This window comes from Castor canadensis, chromosome 10 (genome assembly GCF_047511655.1).
Source record: "Castor canadensis chromosome 10, mCasCan1.hap1v2, whole genome shotgun sequence".
NCBI lineage: Eukaryota > Metazoa > Chordata > Mammalia > Rodentia > Castoridae > Castor > Castor canadensis.
This window is the reverse complement of record NC_133395.1, coordinates 147,059,541-147,083,400: the sequence shown is the minus strand read 5'-3', so window position 1 is coordinate 147,083,400 and position 23,860 is coordinate 147,059,541. Positions and strand designations below refer to the sequence as shown.

The following is a 23,860-nucleotide window of genomic DNA, read 5'->3' as shown; positions in this document are numbered from 1 at the left end:
AGGCTCAGAGCCTTACTGTCATCTTTTCTCTCATCTATTACTTTATGACTTTTTCTTCTTGCAAAATGCATTATTTTTAAAATGCCAACTGTTCACAATTTCTCATCTTTTCAGATTCTTTCCAAGCCTATATATACAAGCATACTTTTTCCTTTTTTGTTGCACAAATGAGATCATAGTGTATATACTCTTCTGTGAATTGCTCCATGCATTCAGACAGATACCAGCTCTTAAATAATTTCCTTTGTGTCTTTGCATCCATTCCCCTGCTCAGTCCTGCAGCTAGTACATTTTTCAGCCCCACTTTTGATTTTCACTCCTGTTCTGGCCACCCTTCCTCTATCCCCTTTGTGTTCCCAGTTCCTATTCCTGCTTTGTCAGACTCTCCTGTGCAAAGGGAAGATCCTGGCTCGGTGCCTGCTTTGTGGCTTCAGTGGGTCCCAACTGACTGCAGAATAAATGCCAGCCTCCTTAACATGTTGTTCAAGGCCCTCCTTTGTTGGAGCCCCAGCAACCCTTTATACCATACTTTCCTTGTGTACTTATGTACCCTCTGTTAGACCAAACCTCACAACCTCTCTGTGTTCTCTCCCTGCTGTGCCTTTGCTCATGTCATTCCCTACACTGGAACACCACCCTCTACCCCCACCTGTTTTTACAAAGTGCATCTATCCTTCCCCTAGCATGTGAAGTGAGGTCAGGGAATAATATATGTGCCCATTCAGGATATCTTCCTTCTAGCTGGAACTTAGGACTCCATTATGGAAACTCCTGGGGCACTTTAGTGAGCTGTTTTTGTCTGACTCTTTTGTGTCTTAAGTTCTGTGTTTGTCTTACCTAACCTATTAAACCATATGTTTTCTGAGTATAAAGTTTATAGCTGTCAGATGTTTACATACTGGCTGTACTTTGGAGAAATGTCTCTCAAAGGCTCATGTGCTGAAGGCTTGGTTCCTAGCCCGTGGCACTATTGGGAGGTGGTGGGACCTAGTGGGAGGAAGTTAGGTCATTGGAGGCATGCCCTTGAAAGAGATATTGGGACCCTGCCCCTCTTCTTTTTTCTTTGCTTCCCAGCTGCCAAGGAAGCAAATAGGTCTCCTCTGCCATGTGCTTCTCCTGTGATGTACTGTGCCCCCACAGTTCCTAGTGACCATGGACTAAAATCTCTTGAAACTGAGCCAAAATAAACCTTCCCTCCTTTTAAGTTGATGATCTCAGTTATTTTGTCACAGTAATGGAAAGCTGACTAACATGATACCTCATTGTGTGAATACTATGTTATAAACTTAGGCCTTCAATAAATATTTAACAAATATGCAAGCATTTCCATTGTGCCAGGGATCATCATTGTGATGATGCAGCCAGAGCAAAATGGAATCCTTGTTCCCATGGGTGGAGCTTATGTTTTGGTGGAGTGATAGCAAACAAGTAATCAGAAGTATATTGTATCAGGTGATAAGTGCTGTGAAGATTAGCTAAGAGAGTGAAGCGGAGACTGCAGGGCATGGGTATGTGTGGTAGTTGTCAGGGTCTTGTACTTGGCCTTTGGGGAAATGCATAAAGCTTGCTTGTGGTGGAGCTGACTGTGGACTTGATTGGTGTCCCTGTCTCTATTTCACTGTCTTGTTTTTCTGCATTCTATTGCTTCAGCCTCTGTGGGACCATTCTGGCTCCTGAGTGTGGGTCAGCAAGTACATCTCTCCTTGCTGTTGATTTTAGGGTAATATCCTGTGGCCCCCCAAACAGACTAGTACAGTGGTGAAGATGCAGGCCAGAGTTAGGTGTCTACTGCATAGGGGCTGGCACCACAGCAGTTTTGTGGGCTCAGATGGATTCTTGACCCTCTCTGTTCCTTTGATTTCCTCAACTGGAAAGTGGGTGTGGTGATGTGAGAATTCATGAGGTGGGCTGTATGGAGTGAGTGCTGAGTGAGTGTTCAGTGTAGTAGTCGCGTGTTACAGTTTATGGTTACTATGACTCTCGTCTCTGGGTCAGCTAGATACTGCTGATTCCTACCCTTGTTCTGTTAATACACACCTGTGTTTGTTTACCTTTTAGTTGTGGAGTGACCACATGACTTACGCGAAGACCTATATGGTTGAATAAAGAAGCCTCTGACCATCTCTTTGGGAACTTGTCTCTAAATTCACAGCTGGTTTTGGGTATGGTGGTGTTTTGGTTATGGCCACAGAGGTTTCCAGAAGCATTTGTTAGGTTGGAAGTAGTAATGTCTCTGTGCATGTGTGACTTAGACTGAAGCCTGTCCTTGCCTCTGACTTTTGCTGTCTATGCTTCCCTCTTCAGCACTCCTTTTTATGCATGGCCAAGGAGTTTATAAACAAGGGCTATGGACTGGAGAGAAGAGCAGAGTCCCTTTTTTTTGACTTCACTTTGTCACTAGAGACTGTGAAGGTGCCAGGCAAGCATTCCATGGGATGGCATGGTATACCTCTCCTTGGAGTTCCTCTTTTACTCCAGGTTTGAGCCATAGGATATTAGATCTGGAATGGGCTTTATAAAGAATCTGCCCAATTTAATTTGTATGGAATTTGGACAAGAAGGGAAGAGATTTGGTCAAGGTCACTAGAACAGTGCTTAGTTCGTGGTAAATAGTAACTGTTCTTATTGTTGATCTGTTAATATGTTTGTATGCACCCAATGTGTCTGGGATGGATTGTAATTAATATTTGTGCAGTGCTTGGTAGTTTCACTTAATAGCTCACATCGATTGTTTTCTTTGTGCCAGTTGTTTTTTGTAGATTGCTTCATTTAATCCTCACAACAGCCCTACAATCTTTACCATTAATTATTTCCATCTCACAGATGAAGAAACTGATTTAGAGATAAGAAGTCCGCTGCCCAAGGTCACACAGCTAGTAAACAACTTAGTTGAGATTCAAACCCAGTCTGGTCTGACTGCAAAGCACTTAATTCCCACCAGTCCTGCCTTGAAGGGATATGTTTCATAGGTGATGAAAGGGAGGCTCAAAGAAGCTAAAGAACTGGGTCAAGGTCACACAGCTGGAGAGTTGAAGAGCTCCTTTCACCAGCTTTGTTCTGAATTGATCCTCCCTCTGCTGACCTCTCTGGCCAGCTCTGAAGGCACAGTGACCAGTGGGCCTAACGTGCTAAGTACTCAGTCCTGTTTGGCTTTGGAGGCCTCCATTCTGGTTCTGTTGGTATAGGGAGCACTGCCCAGATGGTGTTTATTCTCGCATGACTACTGTGTGTGTGTATATGTATATTTGTTGATTAAAAATATTACTTGTTGTATTTTGTAGCAACATTAAAAAATATTATGAATCTCTCACTGCCAGCAAACATCTTGCCAATGTTTTCTTTAACCCCTCATTCACCAAGTGGTGTGGTTCAGCTGATGCCACCTGGGCTGGGTCTAGTAAACTGGAGCCTGTGGCTTACCTGTGTAGACCCTCACAGGGGTCTTGTCCTTGGCTCAGATTTGAACTTCTTAACCTTCGTCTGCCAGGTCTTGCCTTTTTTTGCCCCTCTGGCCTGATCATCTGGTCTCCTTCTCCTTCCGACTCTGAGCCATAGTGGCCTTCTGTTGTGCCCTTGGATGTGCCAGGCTGAGTTCTTAGAGACTTTGCACTTATTCTCCCCTCAGCTTATTGCTGGGGGTCCTCATCCAAGGGCAGGAGTCTTAACATGAGTGTCATCTCTTTGAGGTGGACTTCCTGTGCTCCCTGGCCTGTATGCTTTCATCAGTTCAATAATGTATTTATTCTTTCACAGCACTTGTCTCATCTTTAGTGATTTTTTCAAAGCATATGTTTTAACGTCCCTGAAATGGGGATAGAATAGGTAGAATAGGTAGAATGTTAATTTTATTAGTGGTTTTTTAATCTTTCATCAGGACATATCAAATGGTGTGATTTAAATGGAGGTCTTTGGTTAGATGAAATAGAATACGTGAAAGGATTTGTTTACTTGTTTACTGTGTCTTCCATTAGGTCCATGTAGGTCCAAAGACAGTGTCTCTTTCACTGCTGCTATCAGCTGTTTCTAGAGCATAGCTGTCATGTAAAATCTGTTTAACAGATACCTGGTGAAGGAAAATGGGGCATGGTTATGGTGCCCTCGTTCATTTCCTCTTGGCTAGGCTGCTTCCCCTGGTCCCCATGTGGACTGTACTACAAGAGGCTCCTCTGCATGTGTCAGGGCCTGTTCACATCATGTGGATCAGAACATTGCCTGATGTGACTGCCCCTCGTTATGTTGCAGAGCACCACTCAGTGTAGTCCACACCTTCAGTGTGTGTCCTCAAAGGACTGGTGCATTCTCATGGTCCACTCTGAGGAGGAGGAGGAGGATGTGCAGTGGGTTGTGGCTGAATTTCTGACAACTATCCCTTCTCTCCCCTTTTCCTCCCTTGCACACCAAGAAAAGGCCCTGATTTACCAGTGCCAATTTCTGTGGTGGAAATTCTCCCTTCCAGGACCAATTTCAAATTGCTGTCACGAAGTCAACCAGCTCACAAAATTTCCTGAAAATTAAAACCACGAGCTCTCCTGAGCTGGTTCCAGGGTGGTGGTAGGTGCCCAAGTCTTCTGTTTGCTCAGCTGTGTTCCCTCTTGAGCACCAGCTCAGTTCCTCACTTACCTGGAAGAATGTTCTACTTTGCCCTTGGTCCTACCTCCCCCACCCAGGGGTCCTGTGTTGACTCCATGGTGTGATTGGTGCTAGTGTAGAACTGAGGACTTGGGTCGTGTTTTAGACTCTATTGTCATGTTCTCCTGCCTCTGTTCATTATAGCTTCTTTGCTACAGCTCAGAGTAAACCACATCAGCGAGCTCTTGAAGGACAGTCAAGCTAACGTGCTACCTTCTCAGAATAGTTTCTCTTTCTTAATTTCCTTATTCTGTCATTCTCACCCAAGTTCTCCCACTAACTTTAGATCAAAACTCCATTTTCTGTTACTGTGTGCTTTCATTCATTCCTTACAGTCAAGGCTGCCACCATGCAAAGCCTTTCGTGTATGCTGCTGCTGCAGGTCTTTGTCACTTAACAACCAAGAGCATGCTCCCCACTCCATTGGACTCTGTGTGTGCTACCAATTCAACTTCTCTCCCCTAGGTTATTTCCTTGCTCAGAAGCTTTTGACATCTCCCTGCAATCCCTGCCCCCTCTGCAGTGAACAAATGGAGCATCTTTCTGTGCTAGGGCATGCAGATCCACCTTCATGCCTTCTAAAATGAACCCATGGCTGGAAGCTCACTGCACTCTGTCTGTGTCTCCTTCCCACATATGTTTCATCCCTTCTGTCCTGTCCTGCACCATGTTATACTCCCAGCCCGTGCCAGTGCACTGTACCTTACCTTTAGTCTTAGTACTGCTGTAGATGTCAGGAACCCACACAGGCTGACTTCCCTTGACTGCTTCTACCACTGGTATTTCCTCCTACTGCTGAGTGATAGTCTGTCTGGGCTGCCATTTTTGTCTTTAGTGTTTGGTCTCTCTTTCTTTTGCAGTGCTGGAATTGAGCCTAGGGTCTTTTGCATGCTAGGCAAGCTCTTTACCACTGAGCTATGTACAGATATGTTCAACCATTACCACAGTCACTTTTGTAACATTTTTACCCCCCACCCCAAATACCCTTTCCTTGTAGCTGTCAGCTCCTACTCTTCCCAAATCCTAAACCTGAGGCAACTTCTAGTATACTTTTGGTACCTAGACATTTACTTAGTCTGGACATGTAATGCAAGTAGACTATGTCTTACAGGATTCATCCATGTTGTGCTGTGCATCATTATTTATTTCATTCTTTTTTATTGCTGAATAATATTCCGTTGTGTAGACATACTTCATTTTACTTACCCACTCTTTAGTTCCTGAGTATTTAGGTTGTTCCCACTTTTTGTCCATTACAGATAATGCTAACATGAACATTAGTGTACAAAGTTTGTGTGAACATGTTTTCCTTTCTCTCTGGTCTGTACCTAGGAATGATATTGTGCATCTTTAGTAGCTCTATGTTGAGGAGCTTACAAACCCGTTCCTACTGTGGTGTGCTGTTCTGTATCCTCACCAGCAATATCTCTGTGTGCTCGCTAACATTATTTGACTTTTTGATTGCAGCTCTCTTGGTTGATGTAAAGTGGCATCTCACTGTGGTTTCACTTTGCATTTCTCTAACATTCAACATCATCTTGCTGGCCATTGTGTATCTTCAGAGGAGATTCTGTTCAGATCCTTTGCCCACTGTATTAGTTAGCACCCATTTCTGTAACAGAATGCCTGAGACAATTAACTTATGAAGAGTGTGGGTTCCCAGTGTTTGGTCTTACTGCCTTGGGCCCATGGCATGTGTGACACAACATGGTGGGAGCACGTGGTAGAGCAAACTGTTCACTTCATGATCCAGAAAGCCAAGAGAGAAGGAAGGGGCTGGAGTCCCACAGTCCCCTTTGAGGCACACCCCCAACGACCTCCTAATGTCCACCACCTTCCAGTTGTCCTCCTGGGGACCAAGGCTTCAACCCATGCACCTTTGAGGGACACTTATGCACACTGTACCACCAGTGTTGTAGTTATTTTTCTTTTTGTCATGAGTTGTGGGAGTTTTTGTATATTTTAGATAAAAATTCCTTATCAAGTATAGGATTTGAAAATATTTTCTTCCATTCTGTGAGTTGCCTTTTGATAAACAAAACCATAATTTTGATGAAGTCTAATATATCCATCTTTTCATAGGTTGTTTTACTTTTGGTGTCATATCTAAGTATCAATTGTCAAGGTCTTTAAAACTTGTCCCTATGTTTTCTTCTTTTAGCTCTTACATTTTAGGCTGCTGATCTGTTTGAGTTGGTTTTTGTGTATGATATAAAGTAGGGGTTTAACTTTAGTTTTTGGTATGGGCTATCAGGTTTTCCCCACACCATTTATTGAAGAGGCTATTCTTTTTTCCATTGAATTAACTTGGCACTTGTATTATTTTGTCTTTATTACAGTAATGAAATGCCTGAGGCTGAATACTTATAAAGAGGTTTATTTAACTCACAGTTTTGAAGCATGTGCTGACTGTGGTGAGACCCCCTGGGTGCCTCATTGTGTAGCTGATGGTCCTAATTGTGGGAGCACTTGAGAGAGGGAGAGAGGAGAAAGGAGAGAGAGATTGATCCCGTCACCAGACAGGAAGTCGAAGAGCAGAGAGGGGTCAGTAGTCAACTCTCACTAGGGCCTACCTCTTGCAGGCTCCACTACGTTGTACTTAAGAGTGTCACTACACTGAGGACCAAATTTCCAACACATGAACCCTTTAGGGGACAGACTCCAATCATAGCCAAGCCATAGCAGCACCTTGTTGAACGTTGGTTGACCACAGGTGCACAGGTTCATTTGTGGCTTCCTGTTCTCTTCCATTGATGTATATGTTGGTCTTCTCTTGTTCTATGTCATGAATTAGCCATTTGATTTGCATAAATCCTAAATGCTGGAGGGATTCAATTATTATTAATATCATCTTTAGTTACTAAAGAAATGTTCATGGTAAAAAAAATGTGACTCAAAAGACCCCAAAGTAAAAGCCTACATCAGCTGTCCCTGCCCCACTCACCCTGCAGAACCCTGTAGGATCTGATGATGGGGCCTGTGGACTTCCCCTCTGAGCAGGCCCTGTATGTGCTCTGTGAAAAGGTATGAAAATTGAGATTCACATTGCATTTGTAAATGTGGATATGTCTAGATTTTGTTTGTCTGCATCTTTCTAGTTTTGTATATCTTTTTACAAAACTAAAATATACAAAGAATTCTGTGACTCCGTAACAGTCAGCAGTTTATCCCATGTGTCATTCCATGGTAGTGTGTAGTGTTTGACCTCATTCTCTCCTAATGGCTTCATACTATCTTACAGAATGTGTACACTATGATTTCTTTAGTTAACTGTTACTGGATGTTGCTGTTTTTTCCAGTCTTTTTCTATCTCTACCAGTAATACAGTGAGCATCCTTACATGTACCTGTACACAGGAGAGCACTTTTCTCTGTTAGATACCTGGAAGTAGAATTGCTGATCATGTCTTTTGTCTTAAAGCCATTTTTAATGTCTTCCCCTCAACTGTGCTTTATGATGCTTTATGGATATTAGGCACTTAATAAATATTTACTGAAGTGAACTCTTAAGGGTTTTTATTCTGGATTTATCCCTGGCTTACTATTTCATCTCTGTAAAATGTTTTATGACACCCTTATGCCTATTTCACTTCCTGTAAAATGAATGAATGTTTGGTTATTTAGTTTTCATTAGGAGAACTAAGGTGAAATGAGTCAAGGAGTATTTTGATTATCTGCTCTCTGTGGTGCTGGAGAGAAGACAGAGATGAGTGAGTTTTGGCCCTAGCCATCAAGATATTCACAAGCTGTCAGGATGCCTTTCAGAGGGATGGTGCTTCCCTGAGTCACGATGTTACAGTAGGCTTGATGAAAGGGGAAGGTTGATGCTCTACTGGTTCTCTGGGGAAAGGAACGTGAGCTGTCTTTAAAGATAGGCATGTTTGGACTTGTGGAGGTGTACCGTGTGGGCAAGGGGCTGCTGATGTTTTGAAGGGTCAACCAGTATGTGTAAATTTAGAGGAGATAATGGGGTGAGAACCCAGTTGCACTGAGCCATGGTGTGTGTATAGGGGTGGCTGGAGATGAAGCTGCAGGGCCATACAGGGCTAGACTCAGGATTCCAGATGAGTTTGGAGGGTAGGCATTGGGCCATGATGAGAAGCTTTTGAATAGGATCATTGCACTTGGTTTTGTGAAAACAGCATGCTCAGTAAATCTTGGGCATGAATAAAGAGGGGTCTTAATTTTCAGAAGTTTCTGTGATGTAACTTCTTCCTGTGCCTGTTTTCCCACTCATTTCTTCCCATAGCTGTCTGAAAATGTGGTCAACCGCATGAAAGATTCCAGCCAGCCTTCAGAAGGGCAACAGCCTGCCCCTCCACCTACGGCTCCTCCACCCATGGCTCCTCTATCTACTGCTGCTCCTCTACTTATGGCTCCTCCATCTACTGCTGCTCCTCCACCTACTGCTCCCCCACCTTCTACACTTGGTCCCCCAGAAGGCAACTGTAAAGCCCCTCAAAAAGGTATAATGGGTGCAACAGTCCTGGGAAGACTGGGAGCAGAGGGTAAAAAGGACATATATTTGCTGCTTTTATGCCTTGCTTTTGGGTGATGTAAGCAACTGCTTTCCAGGAGTAGTGTGATTTGCCATGTATGGCAGATACTGTGTGACACAGTAGAGGTTCACAGTATAGTCAGAGCTTATGTGATTTGGGCCAGACTATTTCCATTTATTGTGATTCAATTTCTCCTTATATAAAAAGTGAGCAGCCAGGCATAGTGGTGCACGCCTGTAATACCAGCTACTTGGGAGGCAGACACAGGAAGATTATGATTTTGAGGCCATCCTGAGTAAAGCAGCAAGACGTTATCTCAAAAACAAAATACAAGCGAAATATCTGGGGGGCCTGGCTTAAATGGTAGAGCACTTGCTTATTGTGCGCCAGGCCCTGGGTTCAATCCCCAGTACTGCAGAAAAATAAACAGAGGACTTGGTTTGACCACCCAGGTAAGAAGTTGTTTTTAAGGATCCTTAAAGAAACACAATCATTACTCAACCTCAGCAAATCTAACTTCACTCTCAAGTCAAAGGAAGATAGAGGTTTGTGACAATTGGCCCAAATGGGGGGTGTGTGTGGTTAGCGAGAGACTTTGGTGCCAGCATCAGCAACTCTGACCTAACCCTCAAGTCAAGGGGTCCTGCCCTGCTTCGTGGGTGGCTCACCCTTGCCTTCTAGGGGCTCCTCTGCCCTCATCTACGGTGGAGCTGATGCCCATGCTGTTCCCTACTCTGTTGTATCATTCACAAGGGAAGAGGTTTGTGCTCTTTCCCAAATAACTACTTGTAGCAAAAGCAAAGAAAAACATTTTCAGAAAGGAGGTCAGTAAGGTACAGAAATACTAAGATATTGCAAAATAAAAAAAGTCCTCAGAGTACCTGCTGTTCTGTTCAATAAATACTTATTCATGAGAATCTGAGTCTGTCTCCTGAAACTTGATTTAAGAAAAAAAAAGTTGAGTGGCTGGCAGAGCCATAGCACTGGAGGGTGAACTGTGCAACAGGGATAGCTGTTCTGTAGTGTTCATTACACACTGGGCCTCCCATTAGTGGTGTCTTTTTTCATGGTACTGGGATTTGAACTCAGCCTCACGCTTGCCAGGCAGTTACTTTACCATTTGAGTCATTCTCCCATCCCTTTTTTGTTTTAGTTTTTTTTTTTTTTTTTTTTTTTGGATAGGATCTGCATTTTTGCCTAGGGCTGGCTTTAGACCATGATTCTTCCACTTATGCCTCTTGTGTAGCTGTCATGACAGGCATGCACCACTATACCTTGGTTGAGATGGGGTCTCACTAACTTTCTTTCCCCGGCTGGCCTGGAATGTGATTCTCCCATCTCTGCCTCCCATGTACTTGGGATCATAGGTATGAACCACTGTGCCTGGCAGTGGTGTCTTTTCTACTGAGCTTCCTTGCTGGCTAAAAAGAGCTAATAAGAAGGTGGGAGCTATCCCTTGTCCAGTTAGCACTTTCTAAATGCAATCTGTGGACTATGTCCTGTGTCTCATGTCAGGACACAGGAGCAGGTGGATAGGACCCATGTCTTAGCACACAGAGTTCTAGTTAAGTGATGTATACCTCAGTAGATGATGGCATTGTGTTGTGATTCAACACTAGAAGCCTGTCTGAGGTCAGGGCTGGTGTAGGGCTGCTTAGATTTGGAGAGATAGGATGATGGCAGGTGGGAAGAATAGGAGCGAGGCCCAGAGTATGGGCAGCCTGGCCTATTGTGGTCCTGGAAGCAGCTTGCTGCCTCTGGAATACAAAGTACAAGGATTCCAGTTCAAAAACTTAGACACTTACTGTCACTTAATATTGTCAATTTTTTAATTTCTCAATCCAAAGTATCAGTATTAGTTCAAGTTATGGTGATTGAAATATATATTTTTCCAAATTAAGAATCTTTCAAAGGAAAAGGAGATTCTGTTATTGCTTTTTCTGGAATGACAGACATAAATAAGGATGGTTGGAGCCAAACTTTATTGTCACTATTGGTAGAATTAAATTTCTAAAACCTAAATCATATCATTTCCACCCGGTGGTGGGTAATTCTTTTCAATTATTGGACCGGGATGGACCAGGATGTGGACATGTCCACAGTAACCAGAGAGCTCAGGCTTCTTCCTGAAGGCCAGGAGGCCCTGGCTAGGTGTTCTGACACCTCTATCCTTGTGATGTCTGTTCTGAGGCTTCCTGCATGCCTTAGGCCCAATCAGTACCTGAATGTGGGCTTACCCTGATACCTTTTTGAAGGGGCTGAATGAGATTTTTTTTCTCTGTACTGTGTTGAGGATGGCTTTTATTTGTTTATTTATTTTTTTGGCAGCACTGAGGTTTGAACTCAGGGCCTCACACTTGCTAAGCAGGTGCTCTTACCACTTGAGTCATTCCAGCCCTGTGCTGACCAGTGCCCCAACCTGATGAGCTTCTTGAAAATGCCTCTGTCCTTCATCAAGAAGGCTCACTTCCCATGACATCTCCAGCCCACGGATGGGAGTGGTTGAAGAGGGACCTAACTTTATTCAGTATGCTTTATTATTTTTTTTTAATTTAGTTATTTTCTTTTTTACAGTGCTGGGGTGGTATCCTGGGCCTCATGCATGCTAGGCAAGTGCTCTATCACTGAACCTCACCCAGCTGAAACATTTATTTACTTATTTGCCATATTGGAGTTTGAACTCAGGGCCTACACCTTGAACCACTCTACCAACCCTTTTTTTTGTGATGGGTTTTTTGAGATAGGGTCTTATTGTTTATTTTCCCAGGCTGGCTTCACAGTGAAACCCTCCTGATCTCTGCCTCCTGAGTAGCTGGGATTATAGGCATGAGCCACCAGCGCCTGGTCTCATTGTGCTTTAAAAAACTGGATTAACTGGTGAGAGGGAGACAGTGTTGGGAAAAGTGAGAATTTCCAAAGCTTTGGAAAGTAAAAGAAGCAATTACTTCAATTTCAATAAATTTTAGCAGTTTACAAAAGAAAAATGGTGGTTCAGTTGTCATTTGGTTTTAGCTATAGCAAAATATTTTGTGATGTGTGTGAAATTTGAGTTTCTGAATACAGATGATGATTCTAATTTTAAGATATCTTAAACTTTTAAAATCCATTTGTGGTAATGGAACAAAATTAGAAAAAAGTCTAAATTATATCTCACACCTTATCCTAGGTGTAAGAATTAAAGCCATGAAAGTATCATACAAGGGATTTTCTAAATATCACATTAAAAGAAGAAACCTAAATGAAGAAGAAAAGTAGTAATCTGATTAAAATAAAGATAATTTAGAAAAAAAAAAAACTGAGGGAGAGATGATGAACTAGGGGAAATAAAACGTTTGACAGAGTACTGTAATCTCAATCCACAAAAAGTTCTAAAGGTCTTTAAGAAAGACAGCTCAGTAGAAAATGTGCACAAATAGTCAGATATTTATATGACAAGACCCAGTGTCACTAATAATTGAAGAGACACAGACTAAGTAATGCACATTACCAAGGGAGCAGGGAGCTGGCAGGCTCCACAAGCAAGTGCCATTAGGGCCACATTCTCTATAGCGGGTAGGTGTATTCTTTTTGTAGTTATGAAAAAGGACACTTACATCAAAAGCAAAAAAAATACTATAATTTAAAACTCTATAAAGATGTTATAAATGAATAAACAAATAAATAAGAAAGAGGCACATTAGCTGGGGATGGTGGTGCATGTCTATAATTCCAGCACGAGGGAAGTTGAGGTAGGAGAATCATGAATTTGGTGCCAGTCTGGGCTACATAGCATGACCCTGCCTCAAAGTGAAATGGAGGAAGAGAGAGAGGAGATGAATGCTCAAACAAAACCATAGCAATGGTTTACTTTTTAGTCTCAGTCGAGAGCCTAGCATGCTTTTGAGGTGCATGGGAGGTAGGCCCTCCTCAAGCTGCAACCGTGTCAGGGTGTCCTGGGAGACAGTGCAAGTGGCAGCCTGGCCACTTTTGGAAGTGTCTCCCTAGTGGGGCTTTGTCAAGTTTGAGAGTGGAGTAGAAAACCCTCACACTTCCTTGAGAGCCTGGTTCTTCTGTAATGTGTGTACAGTGCTAGCTGAGATGGAGGGATAAAACTGCAGCAGGCTGAGTTTGGCCGACAGTTTTGGAAAGATGTAGGCTTAGGGAGGGGAGTAGTAACAAGATCTTCACCAAGTGGTGCAATAAACTGGATTTGCTCAGAAACCCTCAACTTCATGGTGATTGAAATGTTGACCAGCTCTAACAGCTAAAAGAACCCAGTCATGGTAGAAGTATACAGATTGAAGTATAATTAGGTTAATTCTCAACATGAGTATTGAAGGGGAAAACATTTGAACCATAGCAGGTACTAATGAGACAAAGTATAAGGAGCTGCCTGGCCCCCGAAGCCCCTGTGCCAAAACCCAAACCCGGAAGGCCTCCTCATGAAACAGACCAGTGGCTTCCCTCAGCCACATCTGCCTGTGTTTACGAGGTGACCTAGATTCCAAGTAATTGTTGAGTGAGTAGGAATGGATTTGGAACACTGCACTTGAGTGACTTTGCCTGCTGCTAGCCCAGCACTATGGGCAGAGACCTCTTTGGGACGAGAGGAGCCTTAGGTCATCGAGCTTTCCAGACTGGTTGAATCAGGGATATGTTCTTTATCTGCTGCAGGCTCCTTGGTCTGTCCATGGGACATGCTCCTCTGTGGGGACATGTCCGTCCATATGCAGGTTGTAGTTTCTGAGGAGCATATGTGGTTTTCTGAGCCCCTTTCTTGGGTGACCACAATGCTTTCATTGATCTTGGTTGCTGCTGATAGGCCCTTCATTCCTTTTTCCTTTTCAGAATCTAAACAGCTGAGGTCAGAGACTGGTGGAGGCCAGCAACCTTCAGGGGTGAAGGAGGATCTCAAGAGGTAAGCCCAAGTGTCTGCTCTCTGTATGCTGTGCTACGCCTGAAAGCCTCTGTCCTCACTGTTTTACCTCCCCTTGCCTAAGCCCGGGAGGACTTGTCTCACTATTTTATCTGATCTGTGTTGAAGGACGGCTTTCTGGTGTAATTAGCAGTGGTCTTGCTTTAAAGATGATGAAACACCAAAAAAGTCATGGGGGAGCTGATTACTAAAAATAGGTTCCTTTTCGTTGTGTTTTGTTTTTGAGATGAGTTTCAATATGTAGCTCAGACTGGCCTCAAACTTGTGGTCTTCTGAAGTTCTGACATCACAAGCATGTACCACTAATGCCTCACTCTAAAAATGGGCATTTTAAAATTTCATTTTTAAAAACTAGGACTAAATAGTCAAGTGGCTGTCTACTCTGTGCAGTTGTGTGCCTGTAGGCATGTTTTAAGAAGGGTGATGAAAGTGGAGCCCTCCTAATTCTAACTGAGAACTGGCTCCAGGGTGCTGGTGACTTTCCATCAGCACAGACCATGGTCCTGAGAACTAGCTTCACCTCTGAAACGGGACCTGTTTCCTCTTCCCCAAGGACATGTAGAAAAGTGGTTAGGGGGCAGAAGCCCCTAAAGTACAGGCTAGCCTCCTGATTTTGTGACCTACTAGTTGTCATCTGGGGAAATCACTGCATCTAAGAAGGGCAAGAAGAGGACTTGTTTAAATGGGGGCGTTGTCATGATAAATAAGCAGACGCACATAAAGTGTGGAAGCAGCACCTGGTACACAGCATCCTCAGTTACTGCCATGGGCTTACTGATGCACTTCACTAGTGTTCTTGAGGAAGGTAGTCTGACATGGTCAGGGGACCCTAACACATGTCCTGTGGGACCCAGTGTCAGCCATAGAAAGGGATTTGCCCCTCTAGTGGGTCAGCCTTGGGTAAAGACCCACATTCTCAGAATTTGCCCTCCTAATCCTAAAAGGCCTCTTTAGGAATAACTAATGGGAAGCTCCCTTTGGTACTTTTAAACATTTTTTAGAAGTTAAAGTAATACACGCAAATGAAAGATTTAGAAAATTTGTAAAATGAAAAAAAAAATCCCCATAGACTCATTATCTCAGTATAACCAATGTTAATATTTTGGACTTTCTCAGATCTTTTCCCTTAGTTTAGGATTTTTTAAAAGTCATATGTAATTTTATATCTTGCTATTTTCACTCACTGTTATAATTATTTTCCATTAGTTACATCTGCTTTGTAAATATTTTTATTGTTAAACATATTGTGTTGGTTCTCAATTTTTAGATTCAAACTACAGATAAAACAAAGAATGTTATTTTCCATTGGTGCTGTAACATACCATTGTGTGATGATGATGCTATATTTCCTTTAATTTGACCTTGATCATTGGACATTTAGGTTGCTTGCATTTTTCCCTATAATAAACAATACTGCTAAGAGCATCTTAGTACTAATAATTTTTTTCTCTACATAGAATTCTATATGCAGAATGCCCAGAAATAGGTCAAAGGGTAGGAGCATATTCAGGATGAATGGTTAAACTTTCAGAACAAAGGACTGTTACTGTATAAAGCCTTCAGGCTCTCAAGTGGAGGCAAGGGGAAAGTGGAGCTTCCCACCTTGCCACCCCCTTGTAAGAAGTGACTCCCACCTGATTCAGCCCCTGCCCCGAGACTCTCTCACTGGGCATATGGCTGCCTGATTCCTCACCTAGGGACCAACTCTGTTTTGTGTTCCTGATCTGTGTTGTCCTGGCTGGATGTCACTTTCCTCTGCCTTGTAAGCTAGGACTAAAGCCTAACCTCCCTGACAAGAGCGAGATGATGGTCATATGTTTCTTGGTCCTCTCCTTTCCTGGCCAGCCAGTGGCTAGCCTCAGTATTCCATTGACCCTCAGATCCTATTCCCACTCAGCCAGCTGAAGTAAACACTCAGGCCTTTTATTGCAATGTTCTGCCAGTCATGCCTTTTGCATCTGCTTCTTCTTATCTTTCTTCTGGCTAGGTTCAAACAGGAACAGGCCATAGTCCAGGAGGAGCTGTTCCAAGTGGTGAAGAGGGAAAGAGAGGCAGCCTTGAAGCACTTGAAGACATCAGTGCTTCCTGAGGGGGTCAGTACTGGACATGAGAAGCAGCAGTCAGCCCAGCTGGTAAGTGCATCTCTTCCCCAGTTGGTCTGTCTGTCGGCTGTGTAGCACAATGGAGGCAGAGGCTGGTGCCCAGGACCTGATCTGCCTGAAGTCCTGGTGGTCGGGCTGGATGTACTCAGCTTCACCTCTGTGGGAAGGGTATCTTACTGAGAATCGGGAACTTGGGTTCTTCTAGGCTTGGCTCTGTCCCTGGTTTGCCTTAATGCCTTTGCATGTGTTTTCATTCTCTGGGAGTCTCAAGTGTCTATCATAAGGGACCAGATCATTTGACAGCCTCATTCATCTCTGAAACTTGACAGGTGTAAGAGTTTCAGTGCTGTATTTGCCAGGAGGATATGAGCAGAGAGGGCAGGGCTCGGGGCCATGCAATATACAGCATGAAAAGCATCAAGTTAGGCAGCCTGGATGCAACTCCTTACTACTTACTTACCAGCATGGAAGATCGCAGTGTTCACGCATGGGGATCAGAAATAATATCTATCCAAGGCTTAGCACATGTCTGGCAAATCATGAAAGTGTGCTATTACTGCTGTTACTGTTACTAATCTCTCTATATCTATTAATATAATATTAATATATACTGTTATTAGTATATCTGATTGGAGCTATTAGCCAGGATTCTTTCTGCTTAAGTAAAGAGTTTATTTCACAACACGATAAATCTGGGAACACTCAGCTCAGTGATGCAATGGCCTCCGCCCTCTACTATTCCCAGTAAGCCAGCCACACTCAAGCCTCATGGTCACAACACTTAGAAGAGGAGAGGCTGTGTTGGTAAGGGCCACTTACCCAGAGCCCACCACAAGAATTTCCTTTTCATCCTATTGGCCTAAATTGTTCTAGGTGCTCAAGGCTGAGCCAGTCATTGGTAGAGAGTATAAATTGGCGGGGGGGGGGGGGGTTCACTTATTGAAGTGAGGTCTCTTTTCTAGTCACATCTGAGAAATGTGACATCAGACAGAATCAGGACTGGTGGCAGGTGAAGAAGAAATGGCTATTGACAGTATATCTAATAGCATCTGCTTCAGAGGCCATGAGATTTGAGACCAGGAGCAGTCTTATCCTGAAAAAGGGTCTAGAAGACAATGTGAGATTGCCTCCTTGGGATGGGATCATAGATATGGTGGCTGGGTGCAGGCTTTTGCTTATCAATTCGATGATGTTGGTGCATAAGAAATGCTAATGGGCCCTCTGGGAAAATACATTTAGGCTTCTAGCCCTCAGGACAATTTCATTCTAGAAGAGAAGACAGACTTAAGCCAAGAACAAGACCAAATTGGTTGCAGTCAGTGATGAATGACAGTGAAGATGAGGTGGTGTGGGAATGCATAGGGATGATACAAGCCTCTGGTGAATCAGAGATGGTATTTGCTCTCAGCAGAGGAAGTAGCTAGACTGAGGTGGTGATGGGATGCAAGGAAAGGGGAGCAAGTTTTGAAGCCAGTTTGTAGGTGGTTTTGGGCACCTTGAGGAGTTCACTCAGAAGACAGCCCACAGTGATTTGGAAGCAGAGGAACATTCCTGACAGTCTGTAAGGATGGGATGTGGTCTGCCTTGTGCTTTTAGAACCCTGTGGCTTCCAGGTGAAGAGGCAGCTCAGGTAATGACACGCTGGGGCCAGGACATAGGAGTTAAGAGTTGGTTTCTGAAGGGCAGGCAGGGTGTTACTTCTCTGCATACAGACTGACAGTCAAGTACAAAAGACTCATCCTGGAGATGAAGGGTTATTCCATTTGGACCTTGCAGGAAAAGTCATCTAGAGGTGGAAAGTCACAGCCTACAGGTGTGTTGTCTCTTCCTTCTCACCCTGAGTGTGTTAGTTACAGTTAAGGGGATTCACAGCTTCCCTTTCCTCCACCTGCAAAGGAGAAGGCTGGGTCAACCAATTCGGGATTGTCCCTAGGGAAGAATTTCTGCTGCTAAAGTAGGGGGAACTTAGATGACCTTTGGTGCAGTCTATTTTTTAACAAAGGGTGAATTTGAATAAAGAAAAGACATCCTTATTGGATTCCCCCACCAGATCTCTATGAATAAGGTTCTTTTCTGAGCCAGAGTTTCTAGGGACTAGTGAAGCAATTTGAAAATATTTTTGGTACTTTTGTGGGCATTTTTGACTGCCCAGCATCTTTTTCTCCCTGAAGGTGGTATTCTGGTTTTCTTTTGGGAGCTTTCCTGCTTCCTGTTGTGTGGGACCTTAGTGGGATTGTGTCTCCAGGGCTGTCTTCCTCTGTGGAAGCTGGGATCTCAGCACAAGTTCCAGGCTTGGGAGAGAAAGCCCCTCCCCAGGGATGCCCAGTTTGAGGTGAGAATAGGGGCAGGATATGAGGCCAGGGCAGGAATTATTCATTGTAGCTCAGGTGGGCTATTCAGGCCCTTCATGCTGTAAGGTGTCTTTTGCTCTCTTCTACTACCCTCCAGGGTGCCCTTGGTTTTTGCAGGTCCTTCTGCCTCCTTGAAGATTGCAGCGTCCCCTGACAAATGCCAGCTTAACTGCCTTCACTTCAAGTAGCTAGTGTTGGTTTGTGTTGCATGGTGCTATAGCAAGTGGCTTTTCTATAGGACGTGCTATAGGGAGTGATTCTGGAGGCCTTCAGTCACCTTCAGAAGAGAAACCAGACACTATTCTGTAAGTTAACAAATGGAGGCAGCCAGCTAAAATGTTGGGCAGATGCTGATGCCATCACTTCCAAAAGAAGTGGCTACCTTTGGGTTGGTATGGCTGGTAGGTGCTTTTAGTGGAGATAATTCTAGCTTTGGAGCATTTGAGTAAGAGGAGAAAGATGGAGAGAAGAGCCTGAACAAAACACAGAGAGTTTTCTTTCCCGTCTGAGTCTTGCACCTGCAAGCGTCGAAAGAAGCTGTTAGTGGCAGCCTGCTGGGCAGAGCACTGAAGGGCCTGGCAGTCTGGAGGTATGTGGATCATAGTATGTCCTTCTGGCACTACGGACAGGTTGGACCCTATGGCAGACCTGTTGTGGAGGCTGTAGAGCCAGCTGTTGCTTCTCTTTGGTGTCTTCTCTGTTGGGGTGTCTTAGAACCCCAAACCCTTGGACTAGTAGGCTCACCTGGATGATTTTCTTCTCACTCTGTTAAGTGCTGTTTGACATTTAATGAGCTCTTCTACTTCACTGTTGTCCTCTGACTTTTTTTTTTTTACAGTATTGATTTTTTTAACCCTCTTATGCCTGAGTGAATGATTCAGCTTGTTATTGAGAAAAGTTCATAAAACTAATGATAAGGAAAGGCAATACCTTTTATAACCTACTTTTTAATGACAAAAGTGTTATCATTTTTCATCTAGCACAGCAATAATGAACTGTTGTGTGTGTTTATACCAGCCCGGTCCAGCCCGGTTCTGCTCAGGGTGAAGTCATTTGGAGTGCCATTGGGTCATAGGAGTGTCATTGCAGCCCACGTGAACTGTGCTTTCTTTAATTTGGTGGAGGAGGCTTGGAGTCCAAATCAAACATTCTGGGTAGAAATAAGAGAGAACAAAGTGGTTTGTTGACCCGAGTCTTCTGAGGGTAGAGCTTTAACAACCCGAATGGATGAAGTAATAAAGGCCTAGCAGAGTGGCTTTACTTTAGGTAAGAGTAAGATTTACGGCGTTGCCTGTTGTTTTCCTGACACGTATTATTAGCTATGTGAGGTTTCAGTGCCCCTGACAGAAAGCAAAAACATTCATTTCTTTTCATTCAAGCTCACCATTGCTTTTTGGTGAGTAATCCTTTTATTATTATATATTCTCTATGTGCCTGTTACATGTTAGGCACTGGGTTAGTTTCCTAATAAGTGGAAATAAATAAGATATAGTTCCTGTCCTTGAGCACATGTGTTTACCAGGACAGATCAGCATTTTCAGCAGTGACAATATGATGTTAAAAGTGTCACATCAGAGAGACAGGAATATACTAGAGGAACAAGGAAATTGTGCCATCTGACTCCTTGGAAGGCGGGAAAGGTTTCTGAGAGGAGGTGACAGATGAGTTGGATGAGTAAAGTCTGCCGAGTGCAGAAGAGGGAGAAAGGTGTTCCAGATAAAGGAGACCCTTGAGCACAGGCTAAATGTTGGGAGAGGATGAGTGTTTGGCTAGAATGGAGGGTGGTACTGGGCATTGAGGGCAGGGAGGTGAGAGAGGCTGATGTAGATGTGGGTATGGAATGATGTTCTGGAATGTTGTGGGGAGTTTTAGGGAGGGGTTTTCTTACTCCTCAAAATGACACAAGGAAAGAGAAGCATTCTATGAACATTGAATGCTAGGAAGTCTTTGATGGCAAATCAAGAAGTTGGAGCCAAATCTTTCTGCTCAGAATAAGCGAATGACTCCATCCCTAGACGTGCCCAGACTAGCATAAGAATTTCCACCTGAAGAGGAGATGACCTTCCTGGTATCCCGGTGGTTATTGCTCATATACGCTTGGAAGCTGTCGCCTTAGCTGTATGAACCTCTGGATCATGATGCTGAGAAAATACGGGATTCAAAGTTTGTGAATTGTAATTTTCTAAAATTAATGAGGTGGAAGATTAAACCTTAGTTGTAGCCTTTCTTCCTACATTTTGTAGTCTTGTTTCTCAAATGAAACTGTGGCATGATCATCTTGGCTTTCTCTGCAGTGCTCAGAAGATTACAGACTGACATGCAGTGACCATTATTCAGCAGGTCTCCTGCCTTAAACCCACTGTCCAACAGTCTTTTGTCTTTCCTCAAGATCTCATTGTGGGGCCAGTTTCTGACAACTGGAAGCAGGTACCTGTAGCAGCCTTCTCTAGAATGGATAACAATTCAAAGGTCTGGCTTTTTTCAAGAATAAAACTTAAAAAATCAGAACAAAAAGCCTTTCATTTATAATGGTATCTGGGAATCAACCAAAAAGAACTTTCTTTGGCTCCTAGTCATAAACCTACAGATTTCAGGTTTGATTTGCTTGGAACAGGAGAGAATGGGCTTTGGCAACTTTGGTCGTAAAGTAGAGCACCTGACATTTCAGCTGAGGCAGCCTGCTGTCTTGGAGAAGCGGTTTGGCATGGCTGTGTGTTCAGGGTTTCAGTGACTTGACAACTGTGGTGCTGTTACCCCTGTGGCTCTTCCCATCTCAATTATAGAGAGTGATGTTGAATCCCTGGAGATTCTTAGCACCCAGATGGCTGGTGACAGGCATAGAAAATAAACCACAACACCGTTCGTCCTTTCTTTGTTTCCTTAAGGCTTATTTTTTTGAATTAAAAAATTTTTGGTCTTTAAATGAGATCAGATGGGTTGATTATTTTTTTCTGTAAAGAGTTAAATAGTAAAAATTTTAGGCTTTTAGACCACATATGGTCTCTGTCACATATTCTTTGTTGCTGTATTTTGTTTTTTTGGCAGTGTTGGGGTTTGAACTTAGGGGTTTGTGCTTGCTCGGCAGGCGCTGTACCACTTAAAGCAATCTTCCAGCCCTTTTCCTCTGGTTATTTTGGAGATGGGACTGGGTTGGACCAGGATCCTCCTATTTATGCTTCCCACAGTAGCTGGAATGACAGGTATGTACCACTGTGCCCAGTGATTGGTTGAGATGGGGTCTCATGAAGTTTTTTTGCCTGCGCTGGCCTGGAATTGCGATTGCCCTGATCTCCACTTCTCAGGTAACTAGGATTGCAGGCATGAGCCACTGTGCCTGGCTGTGGTTTTTATAACACTGGAAAATATAAACACTATTCTTGGATCATGGACTATACCAAAAGAGGCTGTCGGTTACATTTGGCTGGTGGGCAGACAAACTCCATGTAATAGAATGTGCAACTCTGGGGACTTTAATTTTTAATGTCTCTCTGAGTACCTATTATCTCAGGAAGATATGCAGTCTGTTTTTAATGGTTGGCTTTTATCTCCTGCCTCAGTCTTATGATCTGTAAAATGAGGGTTTCTGGAGATAGTCCAGGGGGGTCTGTGTGAAAAGCCACGAACCTGTACTTTAACTTCTGGTTCCTCTCCCATTTCCCATTTTATATGGTTTGAACTTCTCTGCTGAAATTCCCTGTCTTTTACATGTTGCCCACCTTTTCAGGTAGATCCTCTAAACACATTTATCCTAGTTATCCAGAAGGTGCTCTGATAATTCCTACCCCTTGGTCACCTCTGGGTTTGGTTCTGTCAGTGGACCAAATCACAACAGTTTAGCTTTAAGATCCTAATTGTCTTCATTTTCAATTCTAGAATTGGAAAACACTTCATTCCTTAAAATAGAATAAATTTTCTTTCTTTTTTTCCTTTTTTTTTTTTCTGGTGCTGGGGACCGAACTCAGGGCCTTACACTTGCCAGGCAAGCGCTCTTCCACTGAGCTAAATCTCCAACTAGAATAAATTTTCTGATGGACTGAGTAGAAGAGATTGGTTTACAGACAGGGAAAGTCTGAAGAAAGTGGAAACAAAAAGGGTCATTGCAGAGTTACTTTCCTCATATGGTGGGGACAGGGTTCCAGAGCAATAGACAACAGCTGATTCATTGACATCAGGGTACTTCATTTTTGTTTAAGGATTAAGGCAGAGGGAACTTCATGATTATGCCAGTTGGAACTGGCCTATTTGGAAACTGAGCTGCTACCTCTCTAATCCTGATTTCTTGGAAGATCAGATAAACAGCTTAGTTTCAGCTTGGTGACTAGGAACTTCAGTGTGAGTGACTCCATTTTGATTTTAGCTTGGTGTGTGCAGGAGCTTAGTCCAAAATAGTTGCCTTCTGTATTTTCCATTTGGCAGTTCTATTGACTGGGCCACATTTTCTTGGAGCTTTCTTTGCCTTGTGGGTTTTTTGTTCATGTTGGACATTATATGCAAAATAATAGTAGAGATTGAGGAAAGCGGTGTTTATGCCCAGAAATGCTCACTCTTCTTTTGATAGACTGTGAATGTGGGAGGTTGAGTAAATGTAGATAGTTGGACAGGTGTGGGCTCTGTTGTTGCTTCAGCTTCAAACTATGTGAAGGTGGGAATAAAACCTCCTCAGCAGGGCTGGCACTGAGCACCTGAAGGGCTTGTCTAAGTCCCCTGTCCTTCCGTCAGCCTTTCTAGTAGGTCCTGTTTGCCTGAGCCTGAGGGTCTTGCCTTGCTTTTCCACCAGCTGCAGCAGACTGCTCTTGGGTGGTCAGTGTATGGCCTGCAGTGCTTGTGGGGTTCTCTCCATTCTGCTACCTTCTCTTCATTCAGACTCCAGGGGCCCTGAGCACCCGTACCTTGGGCATGTGGGAAGGGAGGTCTCTTACTCAGTTCTGCACTTTCCCTCAAGTCTTTCAAACAGTACAGTTATGGAAGAAGGTTCTCATAGCCAGTACCACATGTATTTCACTCCTCTCTTGTGTTGCCATCAACTTGAAATACACGCCCCAGGACAATGAAAAGGGAAAGTATTGTGATTGATTTTGTTCTCTGAGTGTCCTGGTGCTCAGGGCTAGTCCTTCCCTGGGTGATGCATGTTCTGCAAGACTGGGTGTGAAGGGCCATACCCACGGCTGGCTTCCTTCACACCCCGTTTGCATTCACGTTTGCTCAAAGACGAGGCTGGATCCTTCTCTTCTTTGAGAGAATTGGGAAGGAGTGCTATGTGGCCTCCTTGGTTCCTGCTTCACCTGGTCGTGGTGACTGGCTACATGAGGTGACAGTTTTGGAGAAAGGAAAATTGTAGAAAAGCTTACATAAAAACTAACTCAGC

General features: G+C 43.6%; 1 protein-coding gene across 3 annotated transcripts in view; it reads left to right on the top strand.

The window, feature by feature from the left end:
- The window catches only part of Chchd6 (coiled-coil-helix-coiled-coil-helix domain containing 6), a 230,537-nt gene that overhangs the window by 20,563 nt on the left and 186,114 nt on the right, over nt 1–23,860 (top strand). For all 3 annotated transcript variants that reach the window (XM_074044571.1, XM_020154463.2, XM_074044572.1), the window contains exons 2-4: nt 8,878–9,094; nt 13,955–14,024; nt 16,030–16,174. In XM_074044571.1, coding sequence (XP_073900672.1) covers nt 8,878–9,094; nt 13,955–14,024; nt 16,030–16,174 — 432 coding nt within the window. The remainder of the gene's footprint in view (nt 1–8,877; nt 9,095–13,954; nt 14,025–16,029; nt 16,175–23,860) is intronic.